Source organism: Oncorhynchus masou, chromosome 24, assembly GCF_036934945.1.
Source record: "Oncorhynchus masou masou isolate Uvic2021 chromosome 24, UVic_Omas_1.1, whole genome shotgun sequence".
NCBI lineage: Eukaryota > Metazoa > Chordata > Actinopteri > Salmoniformes > Salmonidae > Oncorhynchus > Oncorhynchus masou.
The window spans coordinates 105,346,618-105,362,756 of NC_088235.1; the positions used below are offsets into that span (position 1 = coordinate 105,346,618).

Genomic DNA, 16,139 nt, shown 5'->3' on the forward strand with positions numbered 1-16,139 from the left:
ATATAGTAGTAGATCATATAGTAGTAGAACAAAGTAGATCATATAGTAGTAGATCATATAGTACTAGATCAAATAGTAGTAGAACATAAAGTAGATCATATAGTAGTAGATCATACAGTAGTAGATGATATAGTAGTAGAACATATAGTAGTAGATCATATAGTAGTAGATCATAAAGTAGGTCATATAGTAGTAGATCATACAGTAGTAGATCATATAGTAGTAGATCATAAAGTAGATCATATAGTAGTAGATCATATAGTAGTAGATCATATTGTAGATCATATAGTACTAGATCATATAGTAGTAGATCATATAGTACTAGATCATATAGTAGTAGAACATATTGTAGTAGATCATATAGTAGTAGAACAAAGTAGATCATATAGTAGTAGATCATATAGTACTAGATCATATAGTAGTAGAACATAAAGTAGATCATATAGTAGAAGATCATATAGTAGTAGATGATATAGTAGTAGATCATATTGTAGATCATATAGTAGGAGATCATATAGTACTAGATCATATATTAGTAGATCATATATTAGTAGAACATATAGTAGTAGATCATATAGTAGTAGATCATATAGAAGTAGATCATATAGTACTAGATCATATATTAGTAGAACATATAGTAGTAGATCATATAGTAGTAGATCATATAGAAGTATATCATATAGTAGTAGATCATATAGTAGTAGAACATAAAGTAGATCATATAGTAGTAGATCATATAGTAGTAGATCATATAGTACTAGATCATATAGTACTAGATCGTATAGTAGTAGATCATAAAGTAGATCATATAGTAGTAGATCATATAGTAGTAGATCATATAGTAGTAGATCATATAGTAGTAGATCATAAAGTAGTATATCATATAGTAGTAGATCATAAAGTAGTAGATCATAAAGTAGTATATCATATAGTAGTAGATCATATAGTAGTAGATCATAAAGTAGTAAATCATAAAGTAGTATATCATATAGTAGTAGATCATATAGTAGTAGATCATATAGTACTAGATCATATAGTAGTAGATTTTATAGTAGTAGAACATAAAGTAGATCATAAAGTAGTAGATCATATAGTAGATCATATAGTACTAGATCATATAGTAGTAGATCACATAGTAGTAGAACATAAAGTAGATCATATAGTAGTAGATCATATAGTAGTAGATCATATAGTAGATGATATAGTACTAGATCATATAGTAGTAGATCATATAGTAGTATATCATACAGTACTAGATCATATAGTAGTAGATCATATAGTAGTAGAACATAAAGTAGATCATATAGTAGTAGATCATATAGTACTAGATCATATAGTAGTAGATCATATTGTAGATCATATAGTAGTAGATCATATAGTAGTATATCATATAGTAGTAGATCATATAGTAGTAGATCATATAGTACTAGATCATAGAGTAGTAGAACATATAGTAGTAGATCATATATTAGTAGATCATATAGTAGTAGATCATATAGTACTAGATCATATAGTAATAGAACAATAAGTAGTAGATCATATAGTAGTAGAACAAAGTAGATCATATAGTAGTAGATCATATAGTACTAGATCATATAGTAGTAGAACATAAAGTAGATCATATAGTAGTAGATCATACAGTAGTAGATGATATAGTAGTAGAACATATGGTAGTAGATCATATAGTAGTAGATCATAAAGTAGGTCATATAGTAGTAGATCATATAGTAGTAGATCATATAGTAGTAGATCATAAAGTAGATCATATAGTAGTAGATCATATAGTAGTAGATCATATAGTAGTAGATCATATAGTAGATCATATAGTACTAGATCATATAGTAGTAGATCATATTGTAGATCATATAGTAGTAGATCATATAGTACTAGATCATATATTAGTAGATCATATTGTAGATCATATAGTAGTAGATCATATAGTAGTAGAACATAAAGTAGATCATATAGTAGTAGATCATATAGTAGTAGATCATATAGTTCTAGATCATATAGTACTAGATCATATAGTAGTAGATCATATAGTACTAGATCATATAGTACTAGATCGTATAGTAGTAGATCGTATAGTAGTAGATCATAAAGTAGATCATATAGTAGTAGATCATATAGTAGTAGATCATATAGTAGTAGATCATATAGTACTAGATCATATAGTAGTAGATCATATAGTAGTAGATCATATAGTAGATCATATAGTACTAGATCATATTGTAGTAGATCATATTGTAGATCATATAGTAGTAGATCATATATTAGTAGATCATATAGTATTAGATCATATAGTACTAGATCATATAGTACTAGATCATATAGTAGTAGATCATATAGTACTAGATCATATAGTAGTAGAGCATATAGTAGTAGAACATAAAGTAGATCATATATTAGTAGAACATATAGTAGTAGATCATATAGTAGTAGAACAAAGTAGATCATATAGTAGTAGATCATATAGTACTAGATCATATAGTAGTAGAACATAAAGTAGATCATATAGTAGTAGATCATATAGTAGAAGATCATATAGTAGTAGATGATATAGTAGTAGAACATATAGTAGTAGATCATATAATAGTAGATCATAAAGTAGATCATATAGTAGTAGATCATAAAGTAGATCATATAGTCGTAGATGATATAATAGTAGATCATATAGTAGTAGATCATATAGTAGTAGATCATAAAGTAGATCATATAGTAGTAGATCATATAGTAGTAGATCATATAGTAGTAGATCATATAGTAGATCATATAGTACTAGATCATATAGTACTAGATCATATAGTAGATCATATAGTACTAGATCATATAGTACTAGATCATATAGTACTAGATCATATAGTAGTAGATCATATTGTAGATCATATAGTAGTAGATCATATAGTACTAGATCATAAAGTAGTAGATCATACGGGTCATTAATTGCATGTTCAGCAATTATTTACAGCATGTTCATTGATTGTTTATGGTTCATTGAACAAGCATGTGAATCAGTGTTAAACCCATTTACAATGAAGATCTGTGAAGTTATTTGGATTTTTTTGAATTATCTTTGAAAGACAGTTTCTTTTTTTGCTGAGTTTATATACTGTATTCTACACCATCTACTGCATCTTGCCTAAGCCTCTCGGTCATCGCTCATCCATATATTTATATGTATATATTCTTATTCTATCCCTTTTCTTAGATTTGTGTGTATAAAGTAGTTGTAGTGAAATTGTTATATTACTTGTTAGATATTATTGCACTGTCGGAAATAGAAGCACAAGCATTTCGCTACACTCGCAATAACATCTGCTAACCATGTGTATGTGACCAATACCATTTGATTTGATTTGATTTGAAAGTGTATCGCGCCTCAAAAAGTCATTTCGTTTAGTCATCTTCCTCTGAGAGACGTCCGTCACACATTCACCACAGGACTTGAATTATAGGGAATAAGTACCTAAGTTAATCAACAGATTCTCTGACCCAGCAGCAGGCAAAATTCAATAGAGGAGAGTGGAAGGGAGGGAAGGGGTTCATTCCCCAGAAACTAGAACTAGAACTTGTACTAGTTTTACAATACCTTCAAAGAAGCCATTTTGTTTAATTCTCTAATGCAGTTCAACCATACTAATAGCTTGTATTTTTATCTGATGGATAGCAAGCTCTCTCTCTCTTTCACCCCTCCCCTCTTTCTCGCTCTATTCAAGTGACGTTGTAACTCTTGACTCCCCAACAACACAATGTTATGTTTATGTCAATATTTACATCAATGACTTCTTGACCTCTCTGTCCCTTCCTTTGACCTCTGACCTATTTCCCTGCCTGTCCATCTGCCTGCAGTGCGGACGTAAACCCAGAACACCACGTGAAGATCATGGAGGCCCTGATTGCAGCCGGGGGACTGGTGGAGATACAGGCAGCCCCAGGTAGGACACTCCCCCTTTGGATCCAACCTGCAGCACACACCCCCCTCCCTTCTCTCTGTGCCAACATGGTGGAGGGTCATGGACTTACTGTGTCACAAATGGGTTCAGATGTTCTACACAGTACACTGCTTCTGAACAGGGTCCACGGGAAGGCCTTGGTCTCTACTTCAATAGAGAATGCGGAGGTCCTCATTGTGGTTCCTGGATTTGCTATTATTCGATGTGTCTCACAATTCAGCTTCATCATGTTTCATAATATGACAGACACACCTACATATGACTGTGCAGTTTGTGGTTCCACTACGACAACAGACCTGCCTGAGGACCTGCCTGAGGAGGACTCTGTGGGGAGAGGGAGGAAGGGGTGATGAGTGGAGAGGAAGGGTGAGAAGGGGAGAGCAAGGGTGAGGTAGTGGTGATGAGGGGAGAGGAAAGGTGAGAAGGAATCTGTGGGGAGGAGGGGAGAGGAAGGGTGAGGGATGGGAGAGGTGGGGAGGGTTGAGGGGAAATCTGTCGGGAGGAGGGGAGAGTAAGGGTGATGAGGGGAGAGGAGGTTTGAGAAGGGGAGAGGAAGGGTGAGGGAGGGGTGATGAGGGGAAAGGAGGGGTGAGAAGGACTCTGGGGAGGAGGTGAGATGGAGGAGGGGTGAGGAGAGAGGATGGGGAGGAGGGGAAGGGGAGAGGAGGAGTGAAGGATGAGGTCATCCATAACTAAATATAGACGAGTCACTTTGTGGTCAGCACTGTTTTATCAGTACGATGTCTGTCTGTCAGTACGATGTCTGTCTGTCAGTACGATGTCTGTCTGTCAGTACGATGTCTGTCTGTCTGTCAGTACGATGTCTGTCTGTCAGTACGATGTCTGTCTGTCAGTATAACGTCTGTCTGTCAGTACGATGTCTGTCTGTCAGTACGATGTCTGTCTGTCAGTATGATGTCTGTCTGTCAGTACGATGTCTGTCTGTCAGTATGATGTCTGTCTGTCAGTACGATGTCTGTCTGTCAGTACGATGTCTGTCTATCAGTACGATGTCTGTCTGTCAGTATGATGTGTGTCTGTCAGTATGATGTCTGTCTGTCAGTACGATGTCTGTCTGTCAGTACGATGTCTGTCTGTCAGTATGATGTCTGTCTGTCAGTACGATGTCTGTCTGTCAGTATGATGTCTGTCTGTCAGTACAATGTCTGTCTGTCAGTACGATGTCTGTCTGTCAGTACGATGTCTGTCTGTCAGTATGATGTCTGTCTGTCAGTATGATGTGTGTCTGTCAGTACGATGTCTGTCTGTCAGTATGATGTGTGTCTGTCAGTACGATGTCTGTCTGTCAGTATGATGTGTGTCTGTCAGTACGATGTCTGTCTGTCAGTATGATGTGTGTCTGTCAGTATGATGTGTGTCTGTCAGTACGATGTCTGTCTGTCAGTACGATGTCTGTCTGTCAGTACGATGTCTGTCTATCAGTACGATGTCTGTCTGTCAGTACGATGTCTGTCTATCAGTATGATGTCTGTCTGTCAGTATGATGTGTGTGGGTCATGGGAAGAAGGTTCTGTTTGTGTGTGCTTGCTTCGGTGCATGCATGCGTGTGCGCTCGTGTGTGTATGAGTGCGTGCTTGGGTGCGTGTGTGTGTGCTTGCGTGGGTGCGAGTTTGTGTGGCATACAGCGCGACCCAGGCCCAGCGAGAGGTCACATTTTATCTGCAGTGGCAGGATGTCTGTAGAATGGGATAGTGGTAATACTATCCAAGGACAGGCTGGTTCTGGAAGGCTCGGCAGGGTTCTGGCAGAGAGTGGACTTTCTGTATTCTGTCCTTCCTGTAAGAATCTGACCACTGCCAGCTTGGGGTTTGTTATATCTGGTGGTTTTAATGAAAATAATTGAGCAGCTGCCCAAAGCTGGGCCATGTAGTTTATTTAACTTATGTATTTCTCACAGTGGGAAAACGACTTGGAATCCCTCTCTACCACAACCTCCAGTGGAAAAGAGCAGTTTGGTTTATGAAATGTCCTGAGCTACTGTTACAAATAGGGCGTATAGCATAAAATAATACCATACATCTTCCTCCATTTGTTTGCTTTGCCACGAAAGCTGCGATAACTTAACGGCATCTGTGCATTTTCTCTGGCTGGTTCTCCGGGTGTTTATGTAGCAGAAACAATGCCTGGAGGGTCAGCCAACCTCAGGGTAACACTGTCAGAGAAGATAATTAGACCTAAAGAGGTTGTTAGGATTGTCTTGTAACCTCTGTATAAGTTTGTGTGTGTGTGTTTTTGTGTGTGCTTGCGTGCGTGTGTATTTGCATTTGTGTGAAAGGGTCTTTGTTAGCCAGCCAGACAGATAGGCGGGCAGGCAGGCAGGCAGGCAGGCAGGCAGGCAGACAGACAGACAGACAGACAGGCAGGCAGGCAGGCAGGCAGGCAGGCAGGCAGGCAGACAGGCAGACAGACAGACAGACAGACAGACAGACAGACAGACAGACGGTGGGTGGGGTACTGAATGAGGTGTTAAGGGTCAGACAGCAGGTGTGTGTTGATTATGAGGGGTGGGATTTTGGTTAAGATTATGGGGTCAGGCAGCGGGGGTGTGTGGGGGCTTGTGTTGGGGTTAAGGTTATGGGGTCAGGCGGCGGGGGTGTGTGGGGGCTTGTGTTGGGGTTAATGTGATGGGGTCAGTGGACATCGAGCCAGGTTATGGATCGATATCCACAGTACCACTTGGGGCGGAAGGTAACCTTGTGGTTAGAGCACTGGGTCAGTAACTGAAAGGTTGCCAGATCGAATCCCTGAGCTGACAAGGTAAAAATCTGTCGTTCTGCCCCTGAACAAGGCAGTTAACCCACTGTTAACCCACCCCGGTAGGCTGTCATTGAAAGTAAGAATTATTTCTTAGCTAACTAGCCTAGTTAAATACATTTTTTTTTACATGGTTGCTAGGGATGGGGTTGGGAAAGGGGAAGGGGTTATGGGTAATGTTGTGGTTGATGACACGGGTGGAACAACAGAATATGCCAGTACATCTCAGATTGGCTTTAACTTTAACACAGCCATCTCTACTCCCCTCCCTTCAGACCAATGTTATGGTTGTAAACATGAATGCTGGGTCCTATATTAACACTTGGACTTGACCTGGGCCAGAACAAAGGCACCATAACTCAGAGCCAATCATCACACTCAGCATGCTTGGAACAGAGAGCGGTTTATGGGGTAAGCTTTCACCACCCTTAGGGTCAGAGCCAGGGGGCGTGATGGGGGGGACAAGACATGGGGTTAGGGGGACATCATTTAGGGTATTTTTAGGGAATTTGCGGGCGGAGGCAGCAATGAAAGTGGAAACCTGTTTGGGGTAGTTGTTGCTCAACACTGACTAGGCCTTTACATTACAGCTGCTCTTATACCCGTGTGTTTATGCTCTAACTACTATAGTTACAGTGCCTTGTTAACAGTTGTAATTTGGTGTAATTGCCTAGCAATTACACAGCAATGGAGGTGAAGGTTTTGGGCATTAATAAGAAAGTGGAGTGGGGAACGCTATAATGTATTCAGCCTCCAGACAGACATTGTGTTGAAGTCCCAGTGCTGCTTTAAGTGTGTGGATTGGCAGGGTTACATCACACCAACAACGACTGCTGTCTATTTGTGATGTCTCTGACATGCAGCTCGTTTTATAACCTGTCTGACACAACCCACTAGACAAGCTCTCTGAGTGGATGGAATCTATTCAAGATCATCTTGACATTTTGCGATTGCTTGAATGACTGTCCAGTATAGCATACCGTATCTCTATATATTGTGGGTTTGCAAGGAGCCTAGTGGTTAGAGTGTTGGACTAGTAACCGCAAGGTTGCAAGATCAAATCCCCGAGCTGACAAGGTAAAAATCTGTCGTTCTTCTCCTGAACAAGGCAGTTAACCAACTGTTCCCCAGTAGGCTGTCATTGAAAATAAGATTTTGTTCTTAACGGTCTTGCCTAGTAAAATAAATATTATATCGCTAGCTATGATCGTCTCTATTCTGGCAACTCAAGACAAATCATTTTAATATTTTATGTTCCCCTGCTTGTCTCTTCGCAGAAGTCAAGTCCACAGATCCTCATTTGTCAGATTGAATATCTGTCTTTGAAAGGGGCAGAGTAGCCACATAGTGTGGACAGATGCAGCTACTGTTGTCATATCTTGTCGCAGACTATTTTCCTGTGCAGCAGTAAATGCAAATTGTAGTGTTTTCAATGTTTTAAAAGGCTTCTAAAGTTTGTAATTTGCATTTTAAAATGTCAGACTTGATTTATTCTAACAATAAAATTAGCAACCCCTGCAAAAATGGCAATTAATCCACATAATAATTAACATTTCCTGTTGCTGCGGGATTATTTTCCTGCTGTGAGAAACTGGTAAAATGTTGTTTGTGGAGAGCAGGGAGGTCAGGTTCAAGTCGCTATGGGGCCAGTGGTGGAGAGCACTTCACGGCTGTGGGGAGAAAGAGAGAGTTCAGGTTCATGTGTGAACAATTTTCTCCCCAACTGGCCCCATAATGAGCATCCCGCCGAGCTCCAGAGTCTACATTAGCCCAGGTCAAAGGTTAGACTAGCTCCCATGGGTGCACCGTTAACCCCTGAATAGGCCTACCAAGCCTACTGCAAATGGAGTCTTAAAATCTTACAATTCCAACCTGATACGGTCTTTACCTGAGTGGTCAATCCTTTGTGTGTGTACTTCTATGTATTTGATGGAGCAGGAGTTTTAGGCCTCAGTGGAGCCCAGCTCAACCAGTCAATCTGTCAGGCAATACCATCATGCCATAATAGCGTTACCAACCAAGAAAAAATACAAACTAAGAAAACAAACTCATTCACACACAGCCTTTTTGACTCTGTTATGACTTATTTTCCCCTGCCGAAGGCACGCAACCCCTGCCCACAGCCTAGCGAATGGAACAGACAACCCCCCTCCCCCTACACATACACACAAACACACCCAACCATCCTAACCATCCCCCCTCCTCCCGGCCCCAGGCCATTTATTTGGGTCTTAATGTGTTCCAGGCAGGGAAAGTTTGTTGGTAAAACATTGCGTTTAAAGATAGATCTTGTGGGCTTGTGTTTGACTTCCCTCGTCTTGGATGACTGGGCCTGTCAGATACTGATGGATTCATTGTGGCTGTGAGCGTGTTGCTCTGAAAATAAAAAGAGCAAGAGAGAGGGTAAGAGAGAGAGAGATGGTAAGAGAGGGTAAGAGAGAGAGAGAGAGAAAGAGGGGGGGTAAGAGAGAAGGTAAGAGAGAAGGTAAGAGAGAGAGAGGGAGAGAGAGAGGGTAAGAGAGAGAGAGGGAGAGAGAGAGGGTAAGAGAGAGAGGGGGGGTAAGAGAGAGAGAGAGTATGTAAGAGAGAGAGAGAGAGGGAGAGAGAGGGTAAGCGAGAGAGGAGAGGGAAAGAGAGAAGGGGGGAGAGAGAATGATGAGAGAGAGAGAGAGAGAGAAGGAGAGAGAGAGGGTAAGAGGGAGAGAGGGTAGGAGGGGGGGTAAGAGAGAGAGAACGAGAGAAGGAAAGGGAGCGAGAGGGTAAGAGAGAGGGAGAGAGAGGGGGGGGTAAGAGAGAGAGAGAGGGACAGAGAGGCAGTAAGAGAGAGAGAGAGAGGGAGAGAGAGGGTAGGTGAGAGAGGAGAGAGAGAAAGAGAGGGAGAGAGAGAGGGTAAGAGAGAGGGTAAGAGGGAGGGAGGGGAAGAGAGAAGGGGAGAGGGTAGGAGGGGGGTGTAAGAGAGCGAGAAAGAGAGAAGGAAATAGAAAGAGAGGGAGAGAGGGTATGAGAGAGGGTAAGAGTGAAGGTAAGAGAGAGAGAGAGAGCGAGAGAGAGGGGGGGTAAGAGAGAAGGTAAGAGAGAGAGAGGGAGAGAGAGATGGTAAGAGAGGGTAAGAGAGAGAGGGGGTAAGAGAGAGGGCAAGAGAGACGGTAAGAGAGAGGGGGGGTAAGAGAGAAGGTAAGAGAGAGAGGGTGAGAGAGACGGTAAGAGAGAGAGAGAGGGTAAGAGAGAGGGAGAGAGAGATGGTAAGAGAGAGAGAGAGAGAGAGAGAGAAAGAGATGGTAAGAGAGAGAGGAGGGGTAAGAGAGAAGGTAAGAGAGAGAGAGGGGGTGAGAGAGACAGTAAGAGAGAGGGAAAGAGAGAGGGTAAGAGAGAAGGTAAGAGAGTGAGAGAGGGAGAGGGAGATGGTAAGAGAGGGTAAAAGAGAAGGTAAGAGAGAGAGGGGGGTAAGAGAGAAGGTAAGAGAGGGAGGGTAAGAGAGAAGATAAGAGAGAGAGAGAGGGAGAGAGAGACAGTAAGAGAGAGGGGGGGGAAGAGAGAAGGTAAGAGAGAGAGAGAGAGGGGGGGTAAGAGAGAGAGGGAGAGAGAGGGTAAGAGAGAGTTAGAGAAATAGAGGGAGAGAGGGGGGTAAGAGAGGGTAAGAGAGAGGGGGGTAAGAGAGAGAGGGTTAGAGGGTAAGAGAGGGAGAGACGTGGGGAGGGCGAGAGGAGAGAAGGGGAGAGAAGGGAGGGAGAGAGAGGGAGAGAGAGAGAGAGAGAGAGAGAGAGAGAGAGAGGAGGGAGGGAGGGAAGAAAGAGACAGAGAGAGAAAGAGGGTAAGAGAGAGGGGAGGATGGGAGGGTACGAGAGAGGGACAGAGACGGGGGAGAGAAAGGGTAAGAGACAGGGAGAAAGTAAATGACCCTCTCTGTTTTCATATCTCCCCCTCCCTCTCTTCTGTCTCCCTCTGTGTTTATAGCAGGGTTTACAGTCAGTACCAAGTCCAATCTTTATGATGTTCTCCATTCTAGTGTGATGCTTTCCATGTCCGTAAAAAAATGGGCTATGATAAAAATCTGGGGGCCATTTGCAGTAAAAAAAAGATTTACACAAAATAAAAACAAAACATCAAATAAATAATGTGGGATGTGTTTAAATGAGAATGGTGCAACTCTGAACTGTTTGGGTGTGACTATGAAACGTTCATGTTGCCAGTTTATTTGGTGATGATTATTACTCTGTACATTTAGGCCTTTAAACTGAAAGTCCACTCACCGTCAATTCAGACCAGGTCTCTGGTGTTCTCTGTTAGAGTAGAGGCGGTCATGAACCCACCCAACCAAGCTATTAGTTAGTGTTATTTATCAGAGCGTGTGATTGGAGAGATGTGTCCTGATGTAATTCAACAGCTGCTCTGTGTGTGTGTGCTCTTTTATGGATTTTGATCATTAGTGGGTATCGGCCTAATTCTGCTCATATTTGGTGTTCTACGTTGTACACGGAGGATGTTTTGCAGAATTCTGCATGCAGAGTCTCAATTTGGTGTTTGTCCCATTTTGTGAAGTCTTGGTTGGTGAGCGGATCCCAGACCTCACAACCATAAAGGGCAATGGGCTCTATGACTGATTCAAGTATTTTTAGCCAGATCCTAATTGGAATTGAATTTTATGTTCCTTTTGATGGCATAGAATGCCCTTCTTGCCTTGTCTCTCAGATCGTTCACAGCTTTGTGGAAGTTGATGTTTAGGCCAAGGTATGTATAGTTTTTTTGTGTGCTCTAGGGCAACAGTGTCTAGATGGAATTTGTAGCTCTCTGTGTCTCCCTCTCTCTGTCTCTCTCTCCGTGTCTCTCTCTCTCTGTGTCTCTCTGTGATTATCTGTGTCTCTCTCTCTCAACAACCACCGTGGGGTGAGTGTGAGATTGTGCGTGTCACCGTATGACTTTAGAGTTCATGGTAGTGTCATGATAGTGTCATGGCCCTGAAAGTGACGACTTATCTTGTAATCCTCCTGTGGGGTGAGCAGCAGGGCAGTACTCTACCACAGAGCCACCATGCCTGCCTGTGTGTGTTCACGTGTGTGTCTATGTGTGTTTGTCAGAGGCGTACAAGGTTATTAAGAGCTGTGCTGAGATTAAGCCTCAAACATGGGGAGAGTGTTTTTGTACAGCTGTGTGTTTCAAATCAAATCGTATTAGTCACACTTTTTTAGCACACGTTATTGCGAATGTAGCGAAATTAGTTTCCAGCTCCAACAGTACAGTAATATCGAAGAAGTGTCACGAACCGGCTCAAAGCCCGTAACAAAGGGAGACAACGTGGAGACAAGGAGTAACAAAATATATATTTATTAACTAAAGCAACTAAGGAAAATATACAATGGTGTGTAATCAGTAATCAATAGTGTAAGTGAGTGTTTTGCATGCATGAATGTGATAATGCAGGGTGTTGAAAGGTGCCATAGCAAACAGCCAAAAGGCCACCAAGAACCACAACACAATCTACAAAGGTGTCTGCATGGAGAGAGTCTCTTCCATGAATGTAGAAGAGGTCTATTTATCCTGGGACACACCTGGCCCAGGTGTTTCCCATGTAGCTGACGACCCTCCCCAACTCCGCCCACCGGCATCCTAATAAGGAAACAAGAACAAAGACAGAATACGGCAGACAGAGTGGGAGGGTCGTCACATTCCCCCCCATAATACCGGGGACCAACAAGGACCCCGGAACATACCAGCCTCTGCAGTCCCAAATTGACACAGCCTCTGCGTCCCAAATTGACACAGCCTCTGCGTCCCAAATTGATGAGGGGTTATGTGTTCACACTTCCACCTGCACCAACCAACCTCCTCCCCAGACCTCAGCAACCTTTGCGCATAGGAAGCAATATTTAAGAGGAAAGAAGAACACAAGACCAGGATGGTACAGACAGGAAAGATAGAAGATGACAACCCCAACCAATGGTCAGTCATGTAAACATTCAGTAACATGGCACAAAAGACCACAACAGCTACAAACTCCAACGAAAAGAACATCAGGGTCCTTAATTTTTACAACTCCCAACGATTCATAGTCACTTCCAACGATTCATAGTCACTTCCAACGATTCATAGTCACTTCCAACGATTCATAGTCACTTCCAACGATTCATAGTCACTTCCAACGATTCATAGTCACATCCAACGATTCATAGGCACTTCCAACGATTCAGAATTTCACTAATTTCAATCATTTAACCTTGTAGTGTACAGCCATCTTCAACAGCTGTTCTTTAGTATATAATTCTAACAGGTCCTCTGATGGAAAGCGAATGAACTTGTGTACATGAGACACCATAGTAATAAGTAAATAATCTTGCTCAACCCCTCTGCTGAGCACATCAGACCACAACCAGAGAAATGACAATCACCCCGAGCACCACAGAAGAGAGATGAGATATGGAGCTTCCCCAAACCTACAATAACTCAACCCTAGTCTTCGTGCAGATTTGCGGTGGGAATTTACGCACTGTAGCCCGCTGGCAAGAAAAAGCTCCCCAGCATGCTGGCAAATTCCACCAAGCCACAGATGTGCCCCCGAGACAACTGCTCAGTCCACAGACACCACACAAACATAACAAACATTTAACCATGCCAAACATGTCCAAAAATGAAACACGTCGCTAAGCCTATCAGGGGTAAAAGGCTATAGCTCCAGGTAGCAAGTTCCACTACCCTACACAAATCTCCTACCGAGGTACACAGCCGATTTACTCACCTCCTCAGACTGACTTCCCAACAAAAAGCAGAACAAGAGTTCAGGCTGGGCAGGGCCTGGAAACTAACCATTATCTCTCTCCAACGCAGCACACAAACCAAGCAACAAAAGCAACCAATACTGGGCCTATCAAACTCAAACACAATATGCAAACCAAACACATACCTCCACGGTCTCCCAAACCAATAGTTCAAAGATCCCGGACGAGCCCCCACTTGTCACGAACCGGCTCAAAGCCCGTAACAAAGGGAGACAACAGTGGAGACAAGGAGTAACAAAATATATATTTATTAACCAAAGCAACTAAGGAAAATATACAATGGTGTGTGTAATCAGTAATCAGTAGTGTAAGTGAGTGTTTTGCATGAATGTGATAATGCAGGGTGTTGAAAGGTGCCAAAGCAAACAAACAAAAGGCCACCAAGATACACAACACAATCTACAATGGTGTCTGCATGGAGAGAGTCTCCTCCATGAATGTGGAAGAGGTCCATTTATTCTGGGACACACCTGGCCCAGGTGTTTCCCATGTAGCTGACGACCCTCCCCAACTCCGCCCACCAGCATCCTAATAAGGAAACAAGAACAAAGACAGAATACGGCAGACAGAGTGGGAGGGTCGTCACAGAAGTAATATCAAACGATTTCACAACATATACCAAATACACAATTAAGAATATATAAATATTTGGACGAGTTAAGATACAGTAGAATAGGATAGAATACAGTTTATACATATGAGATAATTCATGATGAAGAACACTTCCTCCCAGCTGCCCACTGCACTGAAGATAGGAAACACTGTCAACACTGATAAATCCACTATAATTGAGAATTTCAATAAGCATTTTTCTACGGCTGGCCATGCTTTCCACCTGGCTACTCCTACCCCGGTCAACAGCACTGCACCCCCCACAGCAACTCGCCCAAGCCTTCCCCATTTCTCCTTCTCCCAAATCCGTTCAGCTGATGTTCTGAAAGAGCTGCAAAATCTGGACCCCTACAAATAAGCCGGGCTAGATAATCTGGACCCTTTCTTTCTAAAATTATCTGCCAAAATTGTTGCCACCCCCATTACTAGCCTGTTCAACCTCTCTTTCGTGTCGTCTGAGATTCCCAAAGATTGGAAAGCAGCTGCGGTCATCCCCCTCTTCAAAGGGGGTGACACTCTAGACCCAAACTGCTACAGACCTATATCTATCCTACCATGCCTTTCTAAGGTATTCGAAAGCCAAGTCAACAAACAGATTACCGACCATTTCGAATCTCACCATACCTTCTCTGCTTTGCAGTCTGGTTTCAGAGCTGGTCATGGGTGCACCTCAGCCACGCTCAAGGTCCTAAACGATATCTTAACCGCCATCGATAAGAAACATTACTGTGCAGCCGTGTTCATTGATCTGGCCAAGGCTTTCGACTCTGTCAATCACCACATCCTCATCGGCAGACTCGACAGCCTTGGTTTCTCAAATGATTGCCTCGCCTGGTTCACCAACTACTTCTCTGATAGAGTTCAGTGTGTCAAATCGGAGGGTCTGCTGTCCGGACCTCTGGCAGTCTCTATGGGGGTGCCACAGGGTTCAATTATTGGACCGACTCTCTTCTCTGTATACATCAATGATGTCGCTCTTGCTACTGGTGAGTCTCTGATCCACCTCTACGCAGATGACACCATTCTGTATACTTCTGGCCCTTCTTTGGACACTGTGTTAACAACCCTCCAGGCAAGCTTCAATGCCATACAACTCTCCTTCCGTGGCCTCCAATTGCTCTTAAATACAAGTAAAACTAAATGCATGCTCTTCAACCGATTGCTGCCCACACCTGCCCGCCCGTCCAACATCACTACTCTGGATGGCTCTGACTTAGAATATGTGGACAACTATAAATACCTAGGTGTCTGGTTAGACTGTAAACTCTCCTTCCAGACCCATATCAAACATCTCCAATCCAAGGTTAAATCGAGAATTGGCATCCTATTTCGCAACAAAGCATCCTTCACTCATGCTGCCAAAAATATCCTTGTAAAACTGACCATCCTACCAATCCTTGACTTTGGCGATGTCATTTACAAAATAGCCTCCAATAACCTACTCAACAAATTGGATGCAGTCTATCACAGTGCCATCCGTTTTGTCACCAAAGCCCCATATACTACCCACCATTGCGTCCTGTACGCTCTCGTTGGCTGGCCCTCGCTTCATTCTCATCGCCAAACCCACTGGCTCCATGTCATCTACAAGACCCTGCTAGGTAAAGTCCCCCCTTATCTCAGCTCGCTGGTTACCATAGCATCACCCACCTGTAGCACGCGCTCCAGCAGGTATATCTCTCTGGTCACCCCCAAAACCAATTCTTTCTTTGGCCGCCTCTCCTTCCAGTTCTCTGCTGCCAATGACTGGAACAAACTACAAAAATCTCTGAAACTGGAAACACTTATCTCCTTCACTAGCTTTAAGCACCAGCTGTCAGAGCAGCTCACATATTAACCTGTACATAGCCCACCTATAATTTAGCCCAAACAACTACCTCTTTCCCTACTGTATTTATTTTATTTTATTTATTTATTTATTTTGCTTCTTTGCACCCCATTATTTTGATTTCTACTTCCACTGCAAATCTACCATTCCAGTGTTATACTTGCTATATTGTATTTACTTTGCCACCATGGCCTTTTTTTG

General features: G+C 42.5%; 1 protein-coding gene across 2 annotated transcripts in view; it reads left to right on the forward strand.

Moving 5' to 3' along the window:
* Positions 1–16,139, forward strand: part of LOC135513189 (phosphatidylinositol 3-kinase regulatory subunit gamma-like) — a 400,919-nt gene that overhangs the window by 224,693 nt on the left and 160,087 nt on the right. The window contains exon 7 of one of the 2 annotated variants that reach the window (XM_064935982.1): positions 3,850–3,935. In XM_064935982.1, the coding sequence (XP_064792054.1) occupies positions 3,850–3,935 (86 nt within the window). Of the gene's footprint in view, positions 1–3,849; positions 3,936–7,058; positions 7,140–16,139 lie in introns of those variants that run through there. The other variant, XM_064935984.1, reaches the window with a different exon arrangement.